Genomic DNA, 26,872 nt, shown 5'->3' with positions numbered 1-26,872 from the left:
AATTTTAGAGGTGGCATGCCTTTAGTCAAAGGATCAGCAATCATCAATTCAGTGCTAATGTGCTCAATGACCACTTTCTTTTCTTTTACACGTTCTCTTATGGCTAAATACTTAATGTCGATGTGTTTACTTCGACTTCCACTTTTATTGTTTTTAGCCACAAAAACAGCAGCTGAATTGTCACAGAAAATTCTTAATGGCCGAAAAATAGAATCCATGATTCTAAGCCCAGAAATGAAACTCTTAAGCCATACACCATGTGAAGTAGCCTCAAAGCAGGAGACAAACTCAGCTTCCATGGTAGAAGTAGCAGTCAAGGTCTGCTTGGCGCTTCTCCAAATAATAGCTCCACCGGCCATCATAAAAATATATCCTTATGTTGATTTACGAGAATCAACACAACCGGCGAAGTCTGAATCTGAGTAACCAATCACATCCAGATTGTCTGTATGTCTATACATAAGCATGTAATCTTTGGTTCCTTGTAGATACCTCATCACTTTCTTTGCAGCTCTCCAGTGGTCCATACCTGGATTACTCTGATATCGACCTAGCATCCCCACAATAAATGCAATATCAGGTCTAGTACAGACCTGAGCATACATAAGGCTTCCTACGACAGAAGCATATGGGATGTTTTTCATTGATTCCCTTTCAAAATTGTTCTTTGGGCATTGGTTCAAATTGAACCTATCACCTTTCACAATGGGAGCAACACTTGGTGAACAATCCTTCATCCGAAATCTTTCTAAAAGTTTATCAATATAGGTTTCTTGTGATAGACCTAAAATGCCTCGAGGTCTATCTCTATAGATCTTAATGCCAATGACATAAGATGCTTCACCCATATCCTTCATGTCAAAATTTTTAGAAAGGAATTGTTTCACCTCATGCAGTAAATCCTTATCATTGGTTGCAAGCAAAATATCATCTACGTATAAAACAAGAAAACATATTTTACTCCCACTAACCTTCTGGTATATGCATTGATCCATGAGATTTTCAACAAATCCGAATGAAGAAATCACTTCATGAAATTTAAAATACCATTGGCGGGAGGCTTGTTTTAAGCCGTATATAGATTTCCTAAGCTTGCAAACCAAGTGCTCACCAACACTAGAGGAGAAACCTTCAGGTTGTTTCATATAAACCTCTTCCTTTATATCTCCATTAAGAAATGTTGTTTTCACATCCATTTGTTGCAACTCAAGGTCAAAATGAGCAACTAATGCTAAAATAATACGCAGAGAATCTTTCTTAGATACAGGAGAAAATGTCTCCGTATAATCGATTCCCTCTTTTTGAGTAAATCCCTTTGCAACAAGTCTTGCCTTGTATCTCTCAATGTTGCCTAACGAATCTTTCTTAGTTTTAAAGACCCATTTGCAATCAATGGCCTTTGCTTCATTAGGCAACTCTACAAGATCCCAGACTCCATTGCTCATCATGGAATTCATCTCTTCTTTCATAGCATCATGCCATAAATTTGACTTTTTGCAACTCATGGCTTGTGAAAATGTTTCAGGATCATTTTTTGCTCCAATATTATAGTCAGATTCTTGTAGATATACAACATAATCACTAGGAATTGCTGATCTTTTATTTCTAGTAGATCTTCTTAATGTTGTACCAATGGTTCCTTGAGGAACTTGTGGTTCAACTAGTTGTTCAGGAGCTTGTTATAATTCCTGAACTGCTTGATCTATTAGAATACTATCAACAACTTGTGGAATTTCAATGATTGGTTGTTTAGCACTAGTTTGTACTTGAGGAGTGCTATGAACTATAACCAATCTATCATTTGATGTGGAAGGTTGAGATTCTATATGATCATGTGCGGAAACTATGTTCCTGAAATGATCGCTCCCACTAATCACATCATCCTCAAGAAATTTAGCGTTTCTTGATTCCACAATCCTAGTTGTGTGAGATGGACAATAAAACCTGTAACCTTTGGACTTTTCAGCATATCCAATGAAATACCCACTAACAGTCCTCGGGTCCAGTTTCTTCTCTTGTGGATTATATATCCTAACTTCAGACGGACATCCCCAAATGCGCATATGTCGCAAACTCGGTTTCCAACCTTTCCATAGTTCAAATGGTGTCTTTTGGACAGCCTTGGTTGGAACTCAGTTTAATATATACATAGCCGTTTTTAATGCTTCAGTCCACAAGAACTTAGGAAGATTGGAGTTGCTAAGCATACTCCGCACCATGTCCAATAATGTTTGGTTTCTTCTTTCTGCAACACCATTCTGGTCTGGAGAACCAGGCATAGTGTATTGGGCAATAATCCCATGTTCTTGAAGAAACTTAGCAAAAGGACCAGGTGCTTGTCCATTTTCAGTATATCTATCATAATATTCTCCACCCCTATCTGATCTCACAATTTTAATTTGCTTACCACATTGGTTCTCAACTTCAACCTTAAAGACTTTAAAGGCATCCAATGCTTCATTTTTATTATGAAGCAAATATATATACATATATCGTGAGTAATCATCTATAAAGGAGATGAAGTATTTCTGACCATGTATGTCCATGTCTGGACAACATATATCAGTATGAATTATTTCTAATGAGTCTGAACTTCTATTAGCACCCCTTTTGGACTTATTGGTCTATTTTCCTTTAATACAGTCCACACAAGTCTTAAAATTAGTAAAATCAAGAGTACTAAGTACCCCATCTTTAACTAATCTTTTAATTCTCTCTATGGAGATATGTCCTAATCTCCGATGCCATAATATAGAAGAGTCCTCATTAATATTACACCTCTTAATGCCAGCGTGAACATGCATTGAACCTTGAGTATTATCATTTTGTAATAAAATACGGTAAAGACCGTCAGACAAAATATCATTCCCAACACAATCAGATTTATATAATAAACAAAATGATGTGTCTTTAAAATTAAAGGAATATCCAAATGGTACGAGTCTGGAAACAGAAATTAAGTTTCGTGAGAAATTTAGTACATAAAAGGTTCTTTCCAATTTTAAAACAAAACCACTACTTAAAGTTAAAATGCATGTTGCAATTGCTTCCACATGTGAGCCCATCTTATTTCCTGATAAGATGCTTTGCTCATTTTCCATTGGCTTCCTTAGGTTTTGCATACCCTGCAAAGAGTTTGCAATATGGATTGTTGATCCAGAGTCAATCCACCAGGTGTTAATATTAACATTGACCATATTAGATTCATAACATACATATGAGGTTGGTTTACCTTTCTTTTCAAGCCATTGTTGGAATTTCGTACATTCCTTCTTCATGTGTCCCTTTCTTTTACAAAAGAAACACCTTACTTCTTTCTTGATATCAGCTTGGGGTGGTATTTTACCTTTTCCCTGCTGATAAGCTTTTTGATTGGCTTGATGTTTGTCAGTTTTGTTCTTCCCTCGAGTGGTTACCATCAATGCACTCTCACCCAATTCCATTACTAGCCTCTCTTCTTCTTGAACACACATGGTCATCAATTCATTAATTGACCATTTGTCCTTATGTGTATTGTATGAAATTTTAAAAGGGCTATATTGAGGTGGAAGGGTATTCAGAATATAGTGCACCAGGAAGGATTCTGACATATTAACCTCAAGCTTCTTAAGTTGAGCCGTAATATCTCGCATTTGCATTATGTGCTCACGCACACCCTTTATGTTGGTGAGTCTAAGGGATGAAAATTTCATTATAAGGGTGCTTGCTAGTGTCTTATCCGAAGTGATAAATTGTTCATCGATAGCCTTTAGCAAGTCTCGGACATTTTCATGCTGGTCAACAGAACCACGTATGCCAGCAGTTATCTTAGTTTTGATAAACATCACGCTGAGCCGATTGGATCGCTCCCATCGCTCATATAACGCGATCTCAGTTAGAGTGCTGGTATCAGTGACTATAGGTGGTTCATCTTTTCTAATAGCATAATCAATATCCATCCACCCTAAATGGAGGAGAACCCTCTCCTTCCATATCTTATAGTTATCACCACTAAGTTCGGGAATATCACATCGAATATCAAAGAAATTAACAGTTTGAGAAACTACATAAAATCAAACATACTTATGTCAAAATTTGAAGCTTAATAGACTAAATTACATGTTTTACCAATGTGAAACATGTCAAAATATGAATCTCATGACATAAAAATTGCCTGTGGGCTAAATTCTTAATTCAAATAGATTCATATGGTCTTTATGATAAAACTATCAAATTATATTTCAATTCATAATCCCTGTGGGTAAATTATGAAAATAATCTGATATTTTATCCTGATTAATTATATTAAATATAATAAAATATCCTGTGGGATAACAATTATTATATGAAATATAATCAATCACAATATGATGTCTAATTACTTATGTGATTCTTATTTTAACTTTATATATAATTTTAATTAATTAAGGATGCTGTGGCTAATTCTTAATTAATTAAGATTATATGGATCACTAGACATTTTAAACATAAAAAATTTGCTCATAAACATAATTTAATATAACTAAATATGCATACATAATATGAGCATTTTACCAACTAAAATGTTGAAAATGATATTTCCTCATGATTTTCAATAAAATATATCAAGAAGTTTCCAAGAAGAAACCAAAATCAAATCATTTTCATGGCATAAAAATGAAAACTTTTTCATATCAAGGCAGAGGTCATTCGGCTCTGATACCAAATGAAAGAAATTTTAATGAAGCCAACTTGTGTTTCTAAACCATTGTAATAGAAACACAATAAAACTAATGCGGAAACGAAATAGCGTACCTCCAGCCATTGTCGCCAAGAATTTCTGCAGAGATTTCTTCTTGAACTTTGGTTCTTCTCGGCTCAGAACTCTCGCTTTAGATGGTGTAAGAAAGCCTTTCGCTTCAAAGAGATGATTGAGCCAAGGGACCAAAATCCTCATGTATATATAGATGTTCTCCCATCAAGAACATTTATCATCACCAACTCATAACGTTCAAGAATTAATTCAAATTTGTAACGTTTGGACCATAATGAAGAACTTAATGATATTAAATATTTAATTTAATAATAACGATTTCATGCATAAAGAATAAGAAACTGAAATCATTTAAACCATAATAAATGAATAAATTCATGATAATGAATTATGAATCTTAATAAGAACGGTTACGTTATTATTAAATAAGATATTTAATAATAACCGTTACATGATATTCTATCCCACTTATTCCTTTGATGTTCTCATCGAAGCCTTTGCAAATGCTATATCTCTTTGCCTTTACTGAGTCTATAATCTTCTGCTCCAGTTATAATGCACCTCTTGGCTCCCAGTTGTACTCTATCGTTGTTGTTGAGCAATCGAACTTTGATCCACCTTGCTGCTTCAACTCAACAATGACTCTAACTCTGGTGTGTGGTCGGCTGAGTTGTGTTGATCCCTATTGGTTCATACGGATCATTCAGATGAGGAAAATATCATTCTTAGTATATGTCGGTCTCTTAAATGCATCGTGCCGCTTGAACTAGATAGATGCTTGTTGGAGCTTTAACGAGCATCGTCTTACAGACTTTAAAGTTTTTGGGTTTTCCTTCATAAAATTTGCTCACCGACTATTCTTTCACTTAGTTGTCACTTCCAAGTATGTTCGTATCGATTCCACTTTCGATTGGCATTCCGTTAGGAAATAAAGCAGACAATCGACTTTCAATAGCACCAATCACTATTAGTGAGGATTTAGCAACTATAGTCTTTCATTAAATTTCTTTGAAGAGTATTTGAATATGTGCAGAGCTCCTCTGCTGGATAGATAAGAGAATTGGGGTATTCAGTTTCACTCATTCTCTTAAAAATTATGAAGGCAAAGGTTACTTTGATTTCGCCCTCCTCCTCAAGGGTTATGCTCCATACATCGAGTTGGTTACTAGCCTTTGCCTGCTCTTTACTCATACTTTTGAAGTACTCGAAGTGTTTACACTCTTTGCGTTGAGTTAGCTACTGTGATTCACCTTTTCAATGCCATCGAGCTTCTAGAATGTAGGAAGTTTTCACCCCAACTCGAAGCAAGTCTCTTATAGTTTTGGTCGCCTCTAGGATTGTATTATCTTCTTCATCTTCTTTATCGCCTACTCCTCCGAGTCACAAAGGTATAGCATCATGTACTACTTACTTCGTTCCTTGATCTTGCACTATTGCATTGACCTGAAGTCCTTCATTTTTGGCTATCTTGATGAGAAGTTCATACACATCAATCTTACGAAGTTCTCTGGTCTCTGTCCTTTAACCTTGTCTCGGTACTTGGAGTTTGCTTCTGAACTCCACCTCCTCAGTTCCTTCAAGACTAATCTCTCTCCCTACATGAGAGCGAGGGATCAATGACTTCACGGAAGTCCCGCCTCTACGATACCATGACATTGCCATTCCCATGGCTCTATTATCTATCATCTCACATCTGTATCCCTTTATTCACGATCAGTAGATCTGCCTCTATGACACTCATCCGAGTGCACCTCTATTCTAACCAATACTTGGTATTTGGGTAGCTAAGTCCCTCTGGACTCGTTGTTGCTTCCTTGCCCCTTTCGACCCTCTACTTCAATACATCTGTGTTCTTCAAGCAGTTCTCCTTGGTCGATGGAAAGACAGAACTCTCATGAATGGCCTCTACCATCATGTTACAGGGTTTACATATATTATGTTCTCCTTAACTTTCTTGGTAGTAACGTTTGCTTACTCGACCTTATCCTTTGACTTGTCGAGCTCCCTTAAGCGAATATAAGCTTTGGAGTAGTCCAACTCTCAAGCCGCTCTTATCATACCTCTGCATGATCAAGTACCCTCCCCATGGGACTCACTGGTACTTACATTCGAACTTTTCCCTCGGTGGTACACAACCCTCATATGCTGATGACCAAGGCTTTCATCTGATGTAAAATTTGATGCACGCACAAAAGACTTACCTCTATAGTACCATGGCCTTCATTCCTTGAATCCATAGCCCTTCTTATCATCATGTTGTTCACTAAAGTGGAGCTCTCAATAGCTCCTGATCATACCTCCATATGATATAATCCCTCGCGGGACTAGTTTCATATGTATCGCATTGCCACAAACTATTCCACCATGATTCACTACACTATGTCACCTCCTAATGACATCTCCATTGCATTCTGATCATTGCGGGATGAACTCGGATTGCGATCCCTCCATGTGTGGCCTTTGCTAACACATCATAGGGTCTCTTCCACCTTCGATTGTGTTCACTCCTTTGATAATCAACCTTCGTCCACCCGCTCTTGGGTCACACTCAGACGAAGCATAGCTCTAGGACAGTTCATCACCTGGTAGCTCTTGAAGTCCACCGACTTCGCTAAAATTGATGCACCATTGTTTGGATCCTAGGTCTTTGTCCCTACTAGTACAATCTCTGTTGCACACCGCTTCTTTCATGGCAACTTAAATGGTAACATTGTGGTGTATTATTCAAGAGTATCTACATCTGCGTCCTCTTGCCCCGTGCTAAAGCCTTTTGAACCCAACTTCGCCTCCACAAGTTGAGTCGTCTTGATTCCTCTATCAAATACTTTTTTGAGAAAAGGTGTATGTGCCTAGAAGCTCCTTTCATCTTTAGCACCATGCAAGATGTGTCTGCTCCATCAGAATGAAGGATCCATAGAACGACATGATCTCGCTCTTACCTCTGCAAGAGTTCATGTCCTTGACCTCTGTCCAAGGAAAGCTCTATGCCTCTGCTTCATATTTCATCTTCTATGTCAGCCCCCTTCATGCGGCTTGGGTATTTCGCTAAGTTATACTTAAGTTGCTCTACTCCTCAATTTGTATTGAGTTGATGATGGTTCTCACACCCACCATTCCATGGGTCAGCCCTCCATTGAGTCTAATCTTCATATTGGCTCCAAGTGTGCCTTCATTTTGTGTTGACTTAGATCACTTCCCACTTGATCTCATAATGCACCCATCAATGCATTACTTCATGCAAGATCATGTGATGGCTCCTCGCCACTTACTCGGTCCATTGAGCTTTGTGGAGTTGTTGTCTTGAGATAATCCTCCTCAACATATGCGGTCTATTGCACATGATTCTCTCTTTGGAGAATTGAGACTTATCCTTCCAAGGTATCTGTCCTATTAAAGCAACTTCTCTCTTTACATCCTTCCCTCTGAAAGTTTCGGGGACCACCATCCCTCTTGGACTACTCCGTCTTGCTGAACAAACTATATTATTTTGCCCCTATAAATGCACTTGTTAGATTGGGACTCCTCTCCAATACAGCCCATGCTACACCCATCAAGACCTAGCAACATGCTGAACTCATAGCACACTTTAGCCTTCTACGGAGATATCCTTTTCATGTCGAATAGAAAGTTTCAATGATCCATGGTGCCGAGTTTCGATCGTATTGGGATGGCCACGAACATTCCATCGTCTACATATAAGCCCTTGCATGAGTACCAAATTTTTCGAGTAAGTAATTCCCCTTTTGCACGAAGGGTTAATCATTCCTCTGAATGTCAATCTTAGATGTCCGCTCCTTTGAGTAACTCATTTTCCCTATATTTCTATGCCAGTTTTCTCCGAACGGTCATGTATACTGGCTACCTTCAACGTAGGCCCGTTGGATCCCCTATATTTGCATGTCAAGTATTTCTATAAATGTTTGTTCCTATCAAATCAATTGATATCAAAGTTGATCCAATATTAAAACATAATAAGAGACTTTAAGTAGAATAATAATTACTATAGCACATAACCACCGTTAATATAAGTTATGAAGTAGTTTAACATATACATCAAGCCGTGTCGGGTTTACTCTGACATCAAGAACTAAGATTCAAATTAACTGTCTGATAAATATACTATTATTAATTTTAATTCTAAAAATATTATTGCATCAGATTGGATCATCATAGAAATTAAATAACATGACGGTGTCAAACCAACTTGAGTAAGTAAAGATCAATCATCTGATCTTTGATCAGCATATTCGACTCGACTTGAACTAAAACACTTGGTCAATGGTTTGGATCGAACAACATCATCATTTAAAATTATATATATGTCGCATTGCAACGTGTATTGAATTAGTAAAGTCACTTTGAGTTTTCACTAAACGCATTAAGTCTACAAGATAATGAGCTTACGGAAAGTTTGACATGTAGAGTACATTAGCCTTAATACCCAAACAAAACAAACAAAATTTGTAGTGTTTCAATGGAAATTAAACACAATAACGTAAATTCTACACTGATAGATTCTTAGAATATCTTTTGTTACTTTTATTGATTATTTAATTTCCTGTTATAAAAATACAAAGATTATTCATTTATATACAATGTTTTTGAATGGATATTAAATTAATGTCTTAATAGAAATTAGGTACAACTACTCGTGGAATTTGAATGGATATTTTACCTTTTAAATATACTTTTGACATATAAAAATAATAATAATAAAGAATCATGAACCTTCCGATCCATTGGCCCACATTGGTCAGAGGAGCGACGAGTCAACGATTGAAATGATTCTGAATTAACCATTCCCGACGCATGACCACTCATCCAATAAAGCACGAGAAGTCTTTTGTAATCCTCATACACTAATAATCTTAAATCAACGATTCGATATCTTATCATATATAATTTTTTATATCCAATTCATGTCGTATTGAGATCTTTCGAAATATTTAATCTGATTGTTCCAATAAAATTTTCTTTTGATTTTTAATTTTATAAAATTATTTTTCTTAATATTTTATTTTCATAAATACAGAGAATCCAATATAATAATATTAAAAAAACAATTAATTATATTAAAAATAATCTATTACGAGTCCGGATAATTGACACCGTTACTTGGATCGAGGAATAAAGTCCGCTCCGTCATGATTCGCCGAGCACTGTAGTGAGGACATGTCACGTGGACGGTAACTCACGGAGGCGTTCCTGTAGTGGACAAACGCCGCACAAAAAGGCGACCGGTGGATGCTACGCGTTACGCAGTCACGTCCGCCCCCACCCCAGGCAGCGGGCCCCGCCCACGCCTTTTTAGTTCCATCTCAGTCAAATCAGATCCAATGTGGTTTTACATGTTTGTCCTTATAAAGATATAAATCACACAATTACCCTTGTAATTCTAATAATTAAAATGGTAGGTATATAAAATAGGGAATATCTAAAATATATCTAAAAGTTTTAGGATGTATGTATAATAGGGATGTATATGCAAATTTACCAAATAATTTTGTGCCCCCCACCTGCCTTATATATGTTACATTATAATTAAGTTTTAATATATATAGGGATATATATGTAATTTGGTGAATAATTTTGTGGCCCCACCCGCCTCTGGTGAAGGAACTGCCTTGCCCACTACACCTATTGCTCTCTCTCTCTCTCTCTCTACTACGCGAGTCTTTCTTGCCCATTCTACTTTTCCCCACCTCGAAGGTGAAGTCGGCAGGTCACTGCTACCCATCCTCCCGAACTCGCTTCTTCTTCTTCTTCTTCTTCTTTTTCAACCCTCCTCCAATCCATTTCCTCCTTCCACACCATCCCGTTGGATCAGTATGAGGACGATATTGTGGAGGAGCTTGTTGGTGCTACATGTTGTGGCTGCGGCAGCGGCAGCGGCAGCGGCGGCGGCGGAGGACGACGTGCGGTGCCTCCGGGGGGTGAAGGCTACCCTCGACCGTGATGGCAGGCTGACCTGGAACCTCTCCAATGGAACTGTGGGCTTCGTCTGCAGTTTCGTGGGCGTGTCGTGCTGGAACCCCCAGGAGAACCGCGTGCTGGGGCTCAACCTTAGGGACATGTCGCTCTCCGGCTCGATCGCTTCTGATCTCCAGTACTGCGCCGCTGCCAACGTCCTCGACCTTTCCTCCAACGCCATCTCCGGCGCCATCCCCCCTGACCTTTGTTCCTGGCTCCCCTACCTCGTCACCCTCGACCTCTCCAACAACCAGCTCACCGGCGCCATCCCCCCCGGCCTCTCCGGCTGTCGCTTCCTCAACACCCTCGTCCTCGCTGGCAACCGGCTCGAGGGCGCCATCCCGCCCTCTCTTGCCCAGCTCGACCGCCTCACCCGCCTCGATCTCTCTGACAATCGGCTCTCCGGACCCATCCCTGCGCCGATCGGCGACAAGTTCGCCTCCTCCTCTTTCGATCACAACGACGGCCTCTGCGGCCATCCCGTCTCCCGCTGCGGCAGATCGCTCACCCGGACCATCGCAATTGTCGTCGCCGCCGGCGTCTTCGGCGCCGCCACCTCGCTCGCCCTCGCCTGGATGATCTGGCGGTGCTGGTCACCGTCCGGCAAGCGGGCGTCTCCCGAGCGCGGCCGAGAGGACGGTAGGTGGTGGGCCGAGCGGCTTCGGATGGCGCACAACCGCCTCGTGCCCGTCTCGTTGTTCCAGAAGCCGATCGTGAAGGTGAAGTTGGCGGATCTGATGACGGCCACCGCCGACTTCCACCCGAGCAACTTAATTGTCGCCGGGAGCCCGAGAACTGGGACCTCGTACAAGGCCGTGCTGCCGGACGGATCGGCTCTCACTGTCAAGCGGCTCCACTCTTGCCCGCTGCCGGAGAAGCACTTCCGCGCGGAGATGGGGCGGATCGGGCAGCTCCGGCACCCCAACCTGGTACCCCTTCTGGGCTTCTGCCTCGTCGAGGACGAGCGGCTTCTCGTGTACAAGCACATGCCCAATGGCGCCCTCTCCTCGGCCCTCGAGTCGCTTGATTGGCCGGCCAGGGTCAGGATCGGGATAGGCGCCGCTCGTGGCCTCTCCTGGCTCCACCATGGCTTCCAGATCCCGTTCCTCCACCAGAACTTGAGCTTGAAGGCCATCCTTCTCGATGAGGACTACGAGGCAAGGATCACAGATTTTGGGCTAACAGGGCTGATGAGGACATCAACCGGGGATGGAGCTGACACAAGCCCGTTCCTGAATGGGGACTTTGGGGAGTTCGGGTATACGGCACCAGAGTGTGCTAGTAATGCAGATCCGACCACCAAGGAGGATGTGTACGCTTTTGGGATCATTCTGTTGGAGCTGGTCACAGGGCAGAAGGCTACTGAGATAACCAGTGATGCAGCAGGAGAAGGGTTCAAGGGGAGTTTGGTGGATTGGGTGAATCGGCTTTCTATCACAGGTAGAATTCATGAGGCATTTGATCTGTCACTTCGGGGGAAGGGCAACGATGACGAGATTATGCAGGTGTTGAAGATTGCTTCTGGTTGTGTGGTAGCCTCACCAAAGGAGAGGCCTTCTATGTATAAAGTCTTCCAAACTTTGAAGAAAATTGGGGATGGATATGATCTCTCAGAGCATTTAGATGAATTCCCACTTGTTTATGGGAAGGAAGAGTAATCGCCGATGAAGTTAGGCTGCGGATTTGGCCTTCAGACGAACTTAATCGCAATGCCATGCAAGTCTTTGTCCATGGAATTGTATGGCTTCAGCTGGGTGGTAGGCCCTTTTGTAGTGATTTGAAGACCTTATATAGATTTGATTCATCTGTAATATTGTTATCGTATGATCGAATATTAGCACAGACTGTAGCTTCTTTCTATCCCATGAATCGCAACTTCTAATGGTTGTACAACCCCTGCTGGGGAATCCAAATTACTTTTCCAATGATCAGGTACTGAACTGTATTTTCCCTTTTACTTCATTATTAGCACCTAGTTCATCATAGGTTAGATCTAACTTTTTCTTTGTGATAATTGCTATCATTTTCGATTTAAATGTTATATAACTTCTGCTGATGCTTTACAGGTTTGGTAAATCTGTTTATTGTCATTATTCCTGTTTACCAAAACCTTGTTAATTGTTTCTTAATTGAACATATACTGAAGTTTATAGATTTGTGTTTCCATAAAGCGTGTATAATTTTCTGTCATTTCTTATTATCACTCTTTCAGCTGACTATAGATGATCTCCGGTGAGATATCCTAATGCTAAAGGTGTTGTAGTGTGCGCAGTTAAGAGGTCAGAGTTCGGGTCCTGTAAACATCAACTATTGGTGATCTGAAACTGTGTTGTTTTAAAAATAGCTATTGAATTTGATTATCAATTTTTAACATTTCAAGTGATATAAGCAATATAGAATTCACAGACACAAAAAAAAGACAAAAAGACACAATGGATTATTGATGATCAAAATGAATACTCGTTTAGAAATTTCATTCATTTGGTATGGACTTTTCCAATACATTATTGTTTATGCAATCCTTTTTTAGTTTTTAGATTATACTGATTACTGGTACATATCATTTGCGTTTTCTTTAGTGTTGCAGTTTCTTTTACATCTGATGTCCTTCTCTTCTTTAAGGATGAGCAGATCTGTATGATTATTTGACAGATATTGCACTCTTTGCCATCATTAGATCCATTAACTATATTAGTGCCTCGGACAAAAGGTGAAGGATTAACAGCAATTGCTTATGGGCCTTGAGTGGCTCAATGGATTATAGATCCAGTTTACGGGATCATGAGCTCTGGTATGACCCTCCGTGAACACCTGAGGGTTACCTATGTGACTTAGAATCATGACTTATGTGATTCATGAAGTTAACATTATCTCTATTAATTTTTGGAGATTTGGAAGTTGCATAGCTACTGTTAGTGATTAACAGACACTCTTTCGTGGTTTTTTCTGAATATCCAATAATTGTAGGTGTATGATGTACTTGTTATTTGTGGTGCCTTAAATTATCCTTTGATCTATTTTTGCACATCTATTAAGTGTATTTCTTAATTTATTCGAAACTTCTTCATATCTTCATTGCACTTATTCAGGTTATTCCCAAGCACGTCTGGCACTGTTGTCGCCATAGATCAGCCAGACACCTTGTTACCCTAGTAGCACAGAGGATTTACGGGTCATGGGTAGAAATCCTGTTAATTGAGCTAAATGATAATGGCAATGCTACTTTATTATCTCCTGAGTACTTGGCCACCTAACTGTTATTTTGACTCTGTTACCAGCCATCTTAAGGAAAGCTAGCTCTATCATGTATCAGGTGTCCGCGTGCAATAAAGATCATTAGATAGGCTGACTGTAATCAGAGGCAGGTTGATGAATTTTTCTTTTACTTGTTCCTGGAGGGATAACTTATCACCTTTCTACCTGCAGATCCTGCTGGGTCCTCTGCATCAGTCTTACATATCCTGGAAGCTGCATTGGGCAAGTTACAGGATAAGGTAATTTAAATACTATTTAAGTATCCTTCTGTGGCTCTGACCTTTTTGCTTGGGACATTTCTGTAATACACATCTGCATAGTTTGCCCAATATGTTGGTTCTTCTTCCAGCTAAGCACATGCTCTTTGCTGAATAAAAACTGTACTTTCTTTTTGACAGAATCTAATGTAACATTTAGTCGTGATAGAGCTCATTATAAGTATTACAAACTGTGCAAATTATTTAAGTAAAATATGGTTTTGTTTCTTTATATATATATACTTTGTCACTTTACTGTTTGACTATTTGACAAATAATCTGACATGCTCCACCACTTTCTTTATTGTTTAGTTTTGCAGTTGGAATAATTGGTTGCTTTTGTTTATTGTTGTTTTTGATGGAAACACTTGAACATGCATTTTTATCTGCATCTTATTAGTTTATTATGTGACCACTTAAATGCCAGTTGTGTTAGTTTGGCCGAAGAAGAAAAGACTAAAAAATTTATTTATCTGAAAACCAACCAAACCTTTTCTTGGCTCTTAATTGCTTACTCTCTGAAGAACTGTGTCATATTCATTTAGTTGTTGGTTCACATATTTTTCCTAAAAGTTGATGATTTCTGGTAATATTGTCCTAAAAGTTGGTTCACTTAACAACAGTTACTATGCCACCAGATCAGTTAATATTGTCTTTTGAATGAGGACGCATTTAAAAAGTGAAATGTTGTCAATTATCTTCAATAAAACTTTTAAGTGGATGAAACCAGATGTTTGAAGAGAGACCACTGCTGGAATGATTACCATTGAGTGTTTAGTGCATTTGCTTCTATTTATATGCTTGCTAAGTAAGAGACGTCCTTTTACGTGGCAATCTTAAAGAACCAAGGAACATAAAATAGACTGATGGTCAACTTGGAAGTTTTACTTGGCACCAGTAGTATTATCTTCACATGAGACATTCCTGATGTACTAGTATTTTGGAGCTTGTACTATTATGAAAAAGTATTTTCCCATCTGCTAGAGAGATTTTATGTGGTTTATTTGTGTACAACTTGTAATACCCCTAATTAATTTAATATTAAAAATAAGTAAGATTAAAATTGACTTATAAGGGTTTGATGAGTGTACTATTATCAACTTCAGCTTAAACATTTTGATCAGACCTTCGATTTTGACTCTGCTGCAAGAATAGCTGATGGTGCGTTGGTTTGTATTCTAATGACATAGTAGAGGAGCACCAGGATCTTACATCATCACATAGCAAGATTGACAGACAGTGTTGGATATCTGCTCTTAAGTCACATAGAACAAATTAAAAAATATATATCAAATGAGATATCAAAATCTTAACCTTTTGACTATGAAGTAGGTTAGGTGCACTATCATTTTTTTATTATCATTTATATGTTTTGTTGAATTCATTAATGAAAACTAAACAGTACATGCATTTGCAAATTACAATTTTGTTTTGTTTCCCAAATTAGATCATTTCCAATGCGAGTTGAATCAAGTGCAATTTTTAAATCTTTGAGATTTTTGTTTCAAGTTGCAGAAAGTCACTAGCGGACAAGCAGCATTATTCCGATGTCAGGCTTCCTTCCTATACCAACCAGGTCAAAGGCAAAACGTGGGTTGCTTCTAAATATAGGAGAGCCAAAGCAATTTGGTTATCATCAGGTGCAACGTTTCTTTTTTAGTCCAAGAGTTCTAAGTTGACCGTGCACCAACAATAGATATTATTAACAGCTTGCATTGGAATATTGAACGAATTAGTGGCCTAGGAATTCGTAATAAAAATTCTGTTGTATTTAATAAAAGAAAACTATTTCAGTATTTATTTATTTATGTGTTTATGAGTCTCTCGTGCATTGATTTTGCTCTTGAAGAAAAGATGAATGAATAATAGAATGAGAATGAAAGAGGAAGGGTGTACGCTTACGATGACATCTCGCCGCCGTGCCGCTTGCTGAATTCTCGCATTAAAGAAGTCGACGACTCTAAACCCTACAAGTAGTTGGGTCAAACCCCGCGTCGATTAGTTGGAGCGGGCCAAACTCCCTTTGTTCTTCAATAACGTGGCAAGCAGTACGCTTGTGCGTTACGGAACACGACTGTATATAATTAATTACCTTGCGAACATTCATTGTATCTCCCAGGATACGCTGGTCTCTTTTCTTATCCTACCGCCGCCATCCTGCAAGCTGAGACCGGCCAATCGTGAGAGATACAATAATAGTACATCTGCAACCAGCTTCGTCAATTAGATAAAAGAAGAAAATTTACCTGAGTTTGTTCCATCACGCACGGTAGTCACGTAAAGGCCATGTTAAGAAGGCGTGCAAATTGAGGCTTTATGTGATACTGAGAAAAATCGAACTCCTCCAGAAAATTTGGAAAACAGCAGTTCTATGAATTACGTAACCACAAAATCGCTTTTGAAATTGATCATATAAGTTTGCTAATGCAAGAATTTTAATGACACCCTCATAAAGAAATTAAAAAAGAACGAAAAATGATGAGCCTAATCTACAACAAGAACAAACATGAAAACCCAAAAATTAATAAATGCTGTTTGATGCATGCTACACTCATCAAATAATCGTCTGGAAAATTTCATTTAAAAAAGCTCAGATTTCGCTAGGAGTTATAGGTGTAATTTAGTTCTCCACATGGATCCTACAACCTTCTTGGGAGCGGGATCATTGGGACCCTTGTCACGCTGGCCGGACGTGAAATAAAGCCAGCCGTTCCAGTATCCAACCAAGGTAGTCTTGATGCGGAAGGGCATCCTTCCGACCACTGACCATTCCTGCATATTTTAATGGAAACTTAGCCTTTGATGATCGCATGCATTTCATACCAAGTTGGAAAACTGACAGTAGAATCATCGAGTCTGAACAGAATAATCGATAACGGATATGTAAGAGGTACTGAAACAAGGGATTATATCAGCGGAGAGAAAGTTGCCTACCAGTGTATCCAAATTGAATCGAAATATTTCACCAACCAGCACCATCTTTTTGGTTATAGGATGTTTCTCCGTCGTGCCGCCAGCAATAATGATTGAATTGTTAACATTAACCCATGCAAATTCTATGTGAGAATCTGGTTTAGGCATGGGTGGAAGTTGCTTCCATTTCATCTCATCATCAAGCATGTAAACATCGCTGTAGACCACCTAGGTAAGGAACATAGTGAGTTAAGAAGTAAAAAGAAAGCACTCGTATTCACTTATTAAGAAAAGTTGATTAGAAGCACCGCAACCGTTTCCATCAAGTATCTGAAACTATGAACCATACAAGTTCAATTAAATATCTGCTTATTTGATTGCTATATTTTACAAGGGTAACACAAAGAATCTGATCAAACTATTATGAACTATTTTCTGTGCAATCTTCACAATAAAAATTCTTAACACAGAAATCAAATGAGATTGTGCAAATCATTTTGCAGGGGCATATAAGAAGACAGGAAACAAATATAGATCTTATACTGGCTTTGATTCCCAAATCCAAGGTATATATTCCCTCATTTCTGGGTGTCAGTCATACAAGAAGATTTTTTTGAGTTTGTTTTCTAATAAAATAGAATTACCATCTGCCGGGAATCATCGGATTCAGCTTGATCAATGGATTTCAAAAAAGGAATTAAATGAATTTTTTGAAGGCATAAAATTTAACCTCTATATATAATATATACCAGATGTTCTAAAGATAGTGCTGACAAACAAGAACCAGATCAATTTTGACTTCACAAGCATACGATAGGAACTTACCCAGATCACACAATAATGTCGAAGCATCAATTTTACTTAATTTAATCTCACAAAGCATGCATTATCCAAGTAGATAGGCTATCTAAAACTAAGATATCGGGAAGTGACAAAGTAGATAAACAACAAGGTATATACTATTTCAAGTATTTCCTGGCTATATAAATCTTTTACCGTCATTGAGCTTTATAGTTTCTACTAGAACCTTTTTAGGTCCCTCTATCTTTCCATAAATCACTAATATTTATTAATCTCACCCTTTTTAACTACAACCTTCATAGGACTCCGAAGCATATTTCTGTATCATCTTAGATGATTCTTTCTTATTTTATCATAATCAAGGCTACTGACTACTGATGAATGGAAATATTTTTTTTCTTATCCTTCCTAATAATTTCATACATCCACATCAACATTCTCATCTTGATGACAGAAACACTTTTTATATACGTTGAAAGCGACAAATTTAATAGCACACTTTTATGGATTGGCTGTACAAATTCCAATCTAGCAAATTTATCCAACCCATTCAACATCACCAGCAAGCCATGCACTAATGAAATAAAGCTTCCAACTGCTTTTACCAAAATGAGTCGACAGCCTAGTCTTCTGCGGGAGATGATGTCAATAGCTGAGAATAACTGGGAAGTATTCATGCCTTGAGAGTTTGAAAAATCTAGAACTACGGTCATCTCTCTCAGCTCCAAAGATTTAATAGTTTAAAATTTATCAAATAAGATGGACTAAAATCTGAAATCGTCTATCAGAAGAGGCTCGACACAAGTGCCAAACCAGAGTGATGTTCTAGAGTCCTACAATAAAAGCAATGCAAACCAAGAAGCTAGCTTTGCCCTTTGGGGTAGCCCTCTTGGCATGAGAAAGGGAAGAAGCTCCTTCCAATGGAGCACATAGTCATCAGCATTCAGTATCAAGACCAGTATATATGAGAAAAATTTAAGATAAGAATAATGTCCAAAAACTGATTAAAACACAAGTGCTAGTACTGTATGTTGGAAGTGACAAAGATATATTTAGTGTTCTAAATAGGCAAGGAGATTTTAAAACCCACTGAATCTTTCAAAAAACAATCACATAAACTTGTTATTTAGGTAAGCTAAGTCCATGCGGACTTGAATGCAACCGGAAGTCTTGAATAGGACTACTGGTTCATATTATTCATTCCAACACTAGTCCAACAGAGTCACCAACTTACAAGATAAACTAATACAATATTGGATATATTCTACCAAAAAAGCAAGCTAAATAGTTCAAGTTTCCAACCAATAAACAGACGAGCAAGGATTTTATGCAAATTAGTTTATGAATTTATGATTCCTATAATGTGGTCATATAAAGTTTATTATACCTGGAATCGTATCTTTTTTATTATAACCCTCCAGGGCAAGAAACATCAGAAATGTCATATCACACACCATGGATAAATTAAGGACAACGTTAAGACGATTTTACAGGACTGCCTAGCAAATGATGAAAATTGTTTCAGATTATGAAATTGAATAAAGAAGAGTACTGTAAGACACATGATGAAAATTATTTCAAAATACCCTAATATAATGAATGATGGCTTACCTCACTCCGTCTGACACATTTGAAAATTGGTGATCCAGGTTTGGCCATAAAATCACCTTCTTGACCACCAATAACAATCAGCTGATCATTAGCGACTACACAAGCCCTGATGATAAAAGATGTTTCGACTAAGGATTATGCCATGAGATTTGCAACTTAATGTGATATTGATTGAATGAAAAATTGTGCTAGTCAATTGTTCCCATAGTTTTCTTGATTAACTCAAGCTCCATCTATAAGTAACATGACTATACAGTATATCTTATTATGATGATGGTTGATGATGCAAGATATATACATAATGTCCACCCTAATTGTTGAAAAGTATGATAATGTTGCTGAAGAAATAATTGATAAATGAGAAGAATTTAATAAACCATATGGATTGCCTACCATTTGGGGCATGTAAATAACATGGTTGCACACGCTTTGTTCAATCAGCATCACATTACCAAGTCCAAAGGCAAAAGAAATAAGAGAAAGCTAAGATCTTGACAACCGCCAGGGAACTAAAATAGAAACTAAACTACTTTTAGAGATAGACTAACTCCTATGACACTGAATGCCTTGCTTGCACTTAAAAAAAGGGCACTGTGCTTCTTTTCTTCAAAGAAACATTTACATAATTCTGTTTCATGTGAGCTAAAACTGAACATACAGATATGCTATCTCTACCCAGGAAAGCTACATGTAAAACTGCATATATACATGTTTCTCTAGAGGCAAAGTGGAACTAATATCCCATTTGAGTCTTTCCATTCAAGTGTTACCCGGTCAAAATCATTGGAAATCTGGCTTCCAGACTGCAATTTCACTCTGTTGGCCATGATTGAGGGCCTTTTATTAATCATGTTTTGATGATCATGCCATTCCGGTATGTAGCTCAGTGAATGGATCTATACACAGATAATGCAAATATGGCTGATCAATTATGACATGCCATATAGGCCTTTTGATAATGAACCAAACTGTTGGAATTTATTCAAATGTTCTGAATATCATCTGAGTCCAAATTAACTGTTTGTGTTGACTATAGTGTCAAACTAAGTTAGAATACTTTTTCCCCTTCTCCAGTGTACTTGATAAGCAGACAAAAGAGCTTTAAAAAAATGTGATAACTTTACCAAGCTCTTCAACTGCTATACAATATGTTTAGAAGCTTAAATAGCCTTATTTTAGAAAAAATAAACTTCAATCTGGAACCAAACTCAAAGATCTAGAACTCATTTTACAATAACCTTAAAGCGATCACTATCTGCATAAAAAAATGTAAAAACATATTTTACAAGGATTGGCAAGTCCAGTGCAGCATTCATGCCACTTCATTAGTAGCATGTAAATGTATGTATTACATGATGCACCATGAAGTGCTAGTGCTTGGCATGCGCCTTAGTTCATAACTTCATATATGAGCATAGTGGTAAATACCCACGTTATATACTTCCTCTTGGCATGACATTGCAGGATATAAAAGAATGCCTAAATAAATATTAGTGTGACTGAACTGTTTGACAATGCTTTGTTTCATTCTGTTTCAACCATTGATCCTCCTCTATAAAATTCTTTTCCATACATTTAGTAGGGTAAGAAAGAACCAGAACACTTGGTTCTTCTCCCAACTCTGACAATGATTACACAGTATGGCAAGACGCACTGTATGTCAAACCCTACTAGATGAAGCAACATTAACCACATGACTCCGATGATCAAATACATGGAAATATTTCAAAGGATACCGACCTTAGGAAAAACAAATGTTCAAGGTGCCTACTGGCATAAAAAATATGACGAGCAACACTTATCTAGAAAGAAACTACTAACAGAAAGAGCATGTTCGATAAATAAATTTAATCCTATAATGACAAATTAAATTCTAAGAAATTAAGAGATGGGAAACAACAGATAAGATAACAACCCCCCCTTCTGCAGAAACAGAATATAATTCGTAATTAGAAATATAAAGTGAAAACAAATCATAAAGAATTATATGTATCTTCAGATTACATTAAACAAATTAGAAGTATTGACATTTGACACTAATTAGAAGCAGAATCACATTTCAATCCCAATGAATATATCAAGCATAAAAGATCGGGTATATATTACTCACAGGCAAAGTTATTGATAAAGTTTGACAAAAGAACACTAACTTAAGGTAAATGGCCCAAAGACCTGTGGGGACCACCACGTGGTATAGGAATTTCACTTCGCCATTCTTTCTCCAAGGCTTTTCCATCTTTCACTGCAAGACTCCAATGTTCTAATCCAGGTTCATGGCGGTCTTCCTTGCTGCCACCCATGACATGAAGTCTGCCTCTCCAAAGCTGGGTGGCTGGGGCATACCTACAAATGCACCATTAATGCTTTTCAAGGATTGGAACATTTTGATCCAAATTTTGCAGAAAGCAGTAAAATGGCTAGAGAACATTTTGAACTGACTAACATTCACAAGACTCTTACACAAAGAGGATCAGAAAGTTTAAGAATTGAGACACATAATAAAAAAGAAATTTGTGGAGACTTAGATAAAGCTCCATAAGTCTGATTTAAACCCTTGCATGTGACAGTATCATGCTACGGAATATAAATATGACCTTGTTGAGATACTAACTTCGATGAACTCACCTAGGTACAGGCAAGGGAGGCAAATCATGCCACTCTTTCTTCTCAGTGTCCAGCACAAAATTGCGAGCCGTAGGGCCTCTACATTGAGGACCATATTGTCCAGTCACTACATAAATGTATCTTCCATCTGTTACCATTCCTAAATGAGAATGTGCCATTTCTTGTGGCATGTCAAATCTTCCTCCCCATGTATTGTCAGTAAAATTGTAGATATCAACATGGGAATGAACCTACAAGAAATTGCAAGTGTAAAAGCTTGCTTAACCATGTAGCAAAAATAATATTTACATTTACGAGAGAGAGAGAATAAAATACTTCCCAATATTTAACAGCTGCACTACCTGAAATCATTCGACTAGTACTTCTTTTTGAAATTATGGATTGTTGCAATTAAGACAAGCAACACTTATCTTTTAATTAATCAGGTGTTAATGAAAATTAGCTGACCCCAAAAGGTTAAAATTATGGATTCTTGTTGTCGCAGGTGTTAACAAGCAGTAGAATCAATTAACAAAAAAAAACAAGAAATCAATCACAAGGTAATCAGGGTTGATAATTTTCAAAATAGTTCAGCAAGCTTCATCAAGCATATCAAAGAAAATTTTCTAACTACCAGTAACATAAATGATCATAGGAACCAAGTGAGAAAGTAACAATCATTAGTACAATGGCTACTTATTAACTATGCCAACTGAATGGGTGTATTTGTATGTGTGTGTCCATGTGTGCTATATATATATATATATATATATATATATATATATATATATATATATATATATATATATATATATATATATATATATATATATATATATATATATATGGAAACTCCTTAAAACTAGTCAATCGTTTTAAAGCCAGCAAATGTGATCAAATTTGGATGGGTGAAATGAAACTAATACGTTGTAACTTAAACCAGCTGGCTTCAGAAAACAACTTTTGAACATTGGAAGATCAACGAGCGCAAGGTACAAAATGCTCGAGCTAAATGTATATATTTTAGAGTCAAAACAATTGGGGATATAGAAGTGTATTACAAATAGAATAAGCAGATATGGACTGTAGCAAATTATAGGCCATAAAAAGATTCTCACATAGTTGATTGTACCGTATCCAGCAAAGACATATAAAAGATTCTTAATTTGTATAGCAGCCCCGTCTAAACGTGGCACAGGTGCCTCTGCCATCTCTTCCCATTGTAACTGTGGTGCTGGTAAATCAGCAAAAGTTGCATTCAGTTCTTTTGAAATTAGTGTTTGTGCACCCTTGTCCTTCTTAACCTGCATAAGGAATGTTCATAAAAACATATGAAAACAAAAAACATAAGGATGAAGCTTATGCTGGAGAAAAAGATGAAGAACTTCGAAAGCTATAAGACCAAAAGAAATAAGGAAGATTTCACGGGTAGTATAAACGATTAATACATTATGCAGTCATGATTCTCAGATTTAATAGTCTCTTAAGAACTGTATCGCATGCCACAGAAACAATATTTCAGATGAAATTTTAATAGATCATTTACAAAACCATGTCCAACTTCTAGTATAATATGATTGTTTAATAAATTAAGCATCTCTAAATTTTCATAAATTATTCTTTATTATTTTTAGAAATACTATCTTTGTTATAGCCATTTAATATTTTTTAAACTTTTTAATGAGATTCTTTTATTAGTTTTCAATTCAGTGATCTTTTAAACTTAAATACCTTGTGTCAAATGAAGCTCAAAGAATCTTTTAATATATAATATCCTCATGTTCTCCAACTTTTTATTAGTTTTTCTAATTAGTTGACATTTCTATGATTCATACATGTTATCTTTTTTGAAAATTTAAATTATTTCTTTGGCTTATTAAATAAGATAGACGAATTGTATTGTTCATAACCGACCCTCTCCCAATATCTATCTTGCATATCATCAGTTTGATAACGATCAAAGCTCATAGCAATAAGCTTTCAAGGTACTAAGATTGCTTCGCAAAATAACTTCAGATATTTTTATGGAAGTTCCACATATATAAAATAAATTGAAGTATGTAAAAATTAAAACTTAAAAACTTTATGAATGGAAGAATAATTAGAAAAGTTGATAGGCATCTATGATATAGAAAAAGGGGCCGTGTAAATGGTGCATACAAGATTATTTTCTCTTTTGCCTCGTTTCTGCTCATTTCATCATTCACCATCTTATATCAATGCTTCAACTATAAGCTCCCATGCTTTTTTTATTTACATATTAGTAAGTTCAACAAACAAAGCTGAACTACAAGATCAAATATTTATTTCGAAATCTTATCCTTCTATATCTAATTCTTGGAGGGACGGTCTTAGCTAGCACAAGACTATCGCATCAATATGCACAGCACAAGAATATGATCTTTTCCCATTTCTTCTGGCAACTACAGAACACGCATATACCTATAGAATACAGATATCATTCCATACGTATAGTCCTATAGCAAACGTGAGAATGTAGGATCCAATATGGCTTTTGTAGACATCATGAAAAAGATGATCAACTATCTAATCAGTATTAGCACGGTTTAGGGATGCATTAGGATGAACTTTGTTATCATAGTAGGGGATCTATATTCTAAAACACACAATCAACTTAGCACTCTACCTTATTCAATATTTCCTTTCACCCAAGAATAATTCATAAGTCACACAGAAAGAAACAAATCATGAACAAAAGTTTCCACATCAGAATGAATATTACTTCAAACAGAAATCGTATCCAAAGCCTGAGTAAGCATTGTCTTAATCACTATTTAGCAAGAGGCTAGTACTAACTGACCATATAATTACCAGATTTGTCACAACTTCCTATATTTGTTTTCACCATTAAATGCAACTTACTTGCTAGAATCCTATGACTTAACAACAACCTCATACTTCAATCTTTAAACTTGAATACGAGTATGTAAGCAAAGTAGTCAGCATTCTCAACTGTTGTCAACGTTATCCTATTCTCGTTCTCTTTTACCTATTTAAGTGTGAGAAGTCATGAGCTTGCCTAAGCATTTCTATCACAATTGAAATCAATTAACGAAGCTAGATAATCACTAAAAAGATTTTCCAAGACGAATCATTCATGATATCCAAGAGCCTAACCCGATAACCTAGAAACAAAAGAATCGAAGCGCAGGATCAAAATGGAAAACGAAAGAACGAGATCGGAACCACACACTCACCGTCTCGGCTTTCGGATCGTCTACGGTGGCAGATCTTTCGAGAGAAAGATCGAATCTGGTAGACCAAACCGGAGAAGAGTAAGCGGAATTGGAGGAAGCCCAGAGGAAATCCCCAACGAGGGCGACTCCAAGAAGCGCGATGCAGGCCAGGACCAGGAAGTACTTCCCCGACGCGTTGGATCTCGCCATCCCGATCCTCACGGGAGCAGCCCTAGAAGAGAACGGAGATCGATGACGGGGTGACGCGAGAGGAGGAGGGATCGAAGGGTTGGGTCATTTCAAGTTGAGAGAGGCGAGTGTGATACAGAGTGCCAACGAAATGGGAACTTATTGGTTGCTTGCCCGGCTTGAGCGAGTGTATAGATGGGGACAATAGAGGATTCTGTTACTCCGCTGGAACCGGTTTAGATCGGACTCATCGCCCCACGCTGGTCGACGTCCCGTAAACACGTGGCAGACGTCCAGTGGGGGAACGAGCCAAGGGTCCCATTCGATGTGTTCCGCCACATCCTTCAGACGCGAGCTAACTCGGGTTTCAAGTCGGTCTCTGACCTAACTCGATGTGTTGCACAGCTGTCAAGGAAACGTAGCAACGCGTTTGTCGGTGGCTGTTAGTAGGCGTCTATGGGTTGGACGCCTGTTGTGGGGGCTATCCTTTGTCCAATGTCCATTCAGGTAGAAACGACGGGTGGAGTTGAGTTTTCGGACTGGCACTATGTGTGAAGTAATTGTTTATATTTTTTTAAATATATACCTAAATTATTGAAAAATTACGATATATAAGATCGATTTTTTAAAAGGATTTAAAGCGTCGTGTATTTTTTTATATATAAAATATTGGTCTAACGTATATCCGAAAAATTGAGAACTAAAAATTTTATCCAATAATTTTTTTATCTAAAATATTAATCTTGGATTGGATCTGTAGACCTTAAAATCTGTGTTTACTGAATTCTTAGGTTTATTTATTTTAGTCAAATTTCATCTATAAATCTTATAGAAAATCGACTTGATAATTTGGTATAAATGTTAATAAGAAAATTTATTTGGCTTATTAAGTATAGTTCAAAAATCTTTATTTACAACTTGTTGAACTTGTCTTAACTTTGACCTATCAGTCAATATGGATTTATCAGACAGATTTTGCATTGATAATTATGTCAGATGAGTTTAAACAAAGTTTTAATTGAAGTTCAAAAAAATAATGGCAAAATTGAAGCTAGTGATGTAGTTGAACTCTAGAAAAAAAAAAATCTAGAAAGGTCACAGTCATTTTTGGGAGATACATGATTGTCACAGAACATGGAGTTCAATGAGAAAACATTGCTGATCAAATTATAGCCTTATGTCATTTTCATCGTAGATCGATCTGAATTACTGAGATCTGGAACATGATTGTCTAGTTGGCTAAGCACGGTTACATAAATTGTCTCTGCCAAACTCATAACATCAAATTGATCAGCAAAAAGGTACAAATTATAAGAAATAGCAATTTCAACAAGAAATATAGT

The 26,872-nt window shown here is 37.4% G+C and overlaps 2 protein-coding genes across 2 annotated transcripts; one reads left to right on the top strand and one right to left on the bottom strand.

Moving 5' to 3' along the window:
* Window positions 1-10,396: 10,396 nt before the first annotated feature.
* Window positions 10,397-12,659, top strand: LOC135615553 (probable inactive receptor kinase At1g27190). Its single transcript, XM_065114202.1, has one exon. It carries the CDS (start codon window positions 10,561-10,563, stop codon window positions 12,358-12,360), a length of 1,800 nt encoding a protein of 599 aa, XP_064970274.1. The 5' UTR covers window positions 10,397-10,560; the 3' UTR covers window positions 12,361-12,659.
* Window positions 12,660-16,595: 3,936 nt separating this feature from the next.
* On the bottom strand, window positions 16,596-25,679 carry LOC135615551 (kelch repeat-containing protein At3g27220-like). Its single transcript, XM_065114201.1, has 7 exons — window positions 25,362-25,679; window positions 23,262-23,447; window positions 22,165-22,394; window positions 21,712-21,882; window positions 19,540-19,645; window positions 17,149-17,355; window positions 16,596-16,986 (listed from the first exon to the last, which is right to left on the bottom strand). The coding sequence occupies exons 1-7, from the start codon at window positions 25,548-25,550 to the stop codon at window positions 16,822-16,824; spliced, it is 1,254 nt and encodes a 417-aa protein (XP_064970273.1). The 5' UTR covers window positions 25,551-25,679; the 3' UTR covers window positions 16,596-16,821.
* Between the last annotated feature and the right edge of the window lie 1,193 nt (window positions 25,680-26,872).

The sequence above is a fragment of the Musa acuminata genome, chromosome BXJ2-6 (assembly GCF_036884655.1).
Source record: "Musa acuminata AAA Group cultivar baxijiao chromosome BXJ2-6, Cavendish_Baxijiao_AAA, whole genome shotgun sequence".
NCBI lineage: Eukaryota > Viridiplantae > Streptophyta > Magnoliopsida > Zingiberales > Musaceae > Musa > Musa acuminata.
Note: the sequence above shows the minus strand (reverse complement) of the source record. Positions and strands in the feature narration are given on the sequence as shown.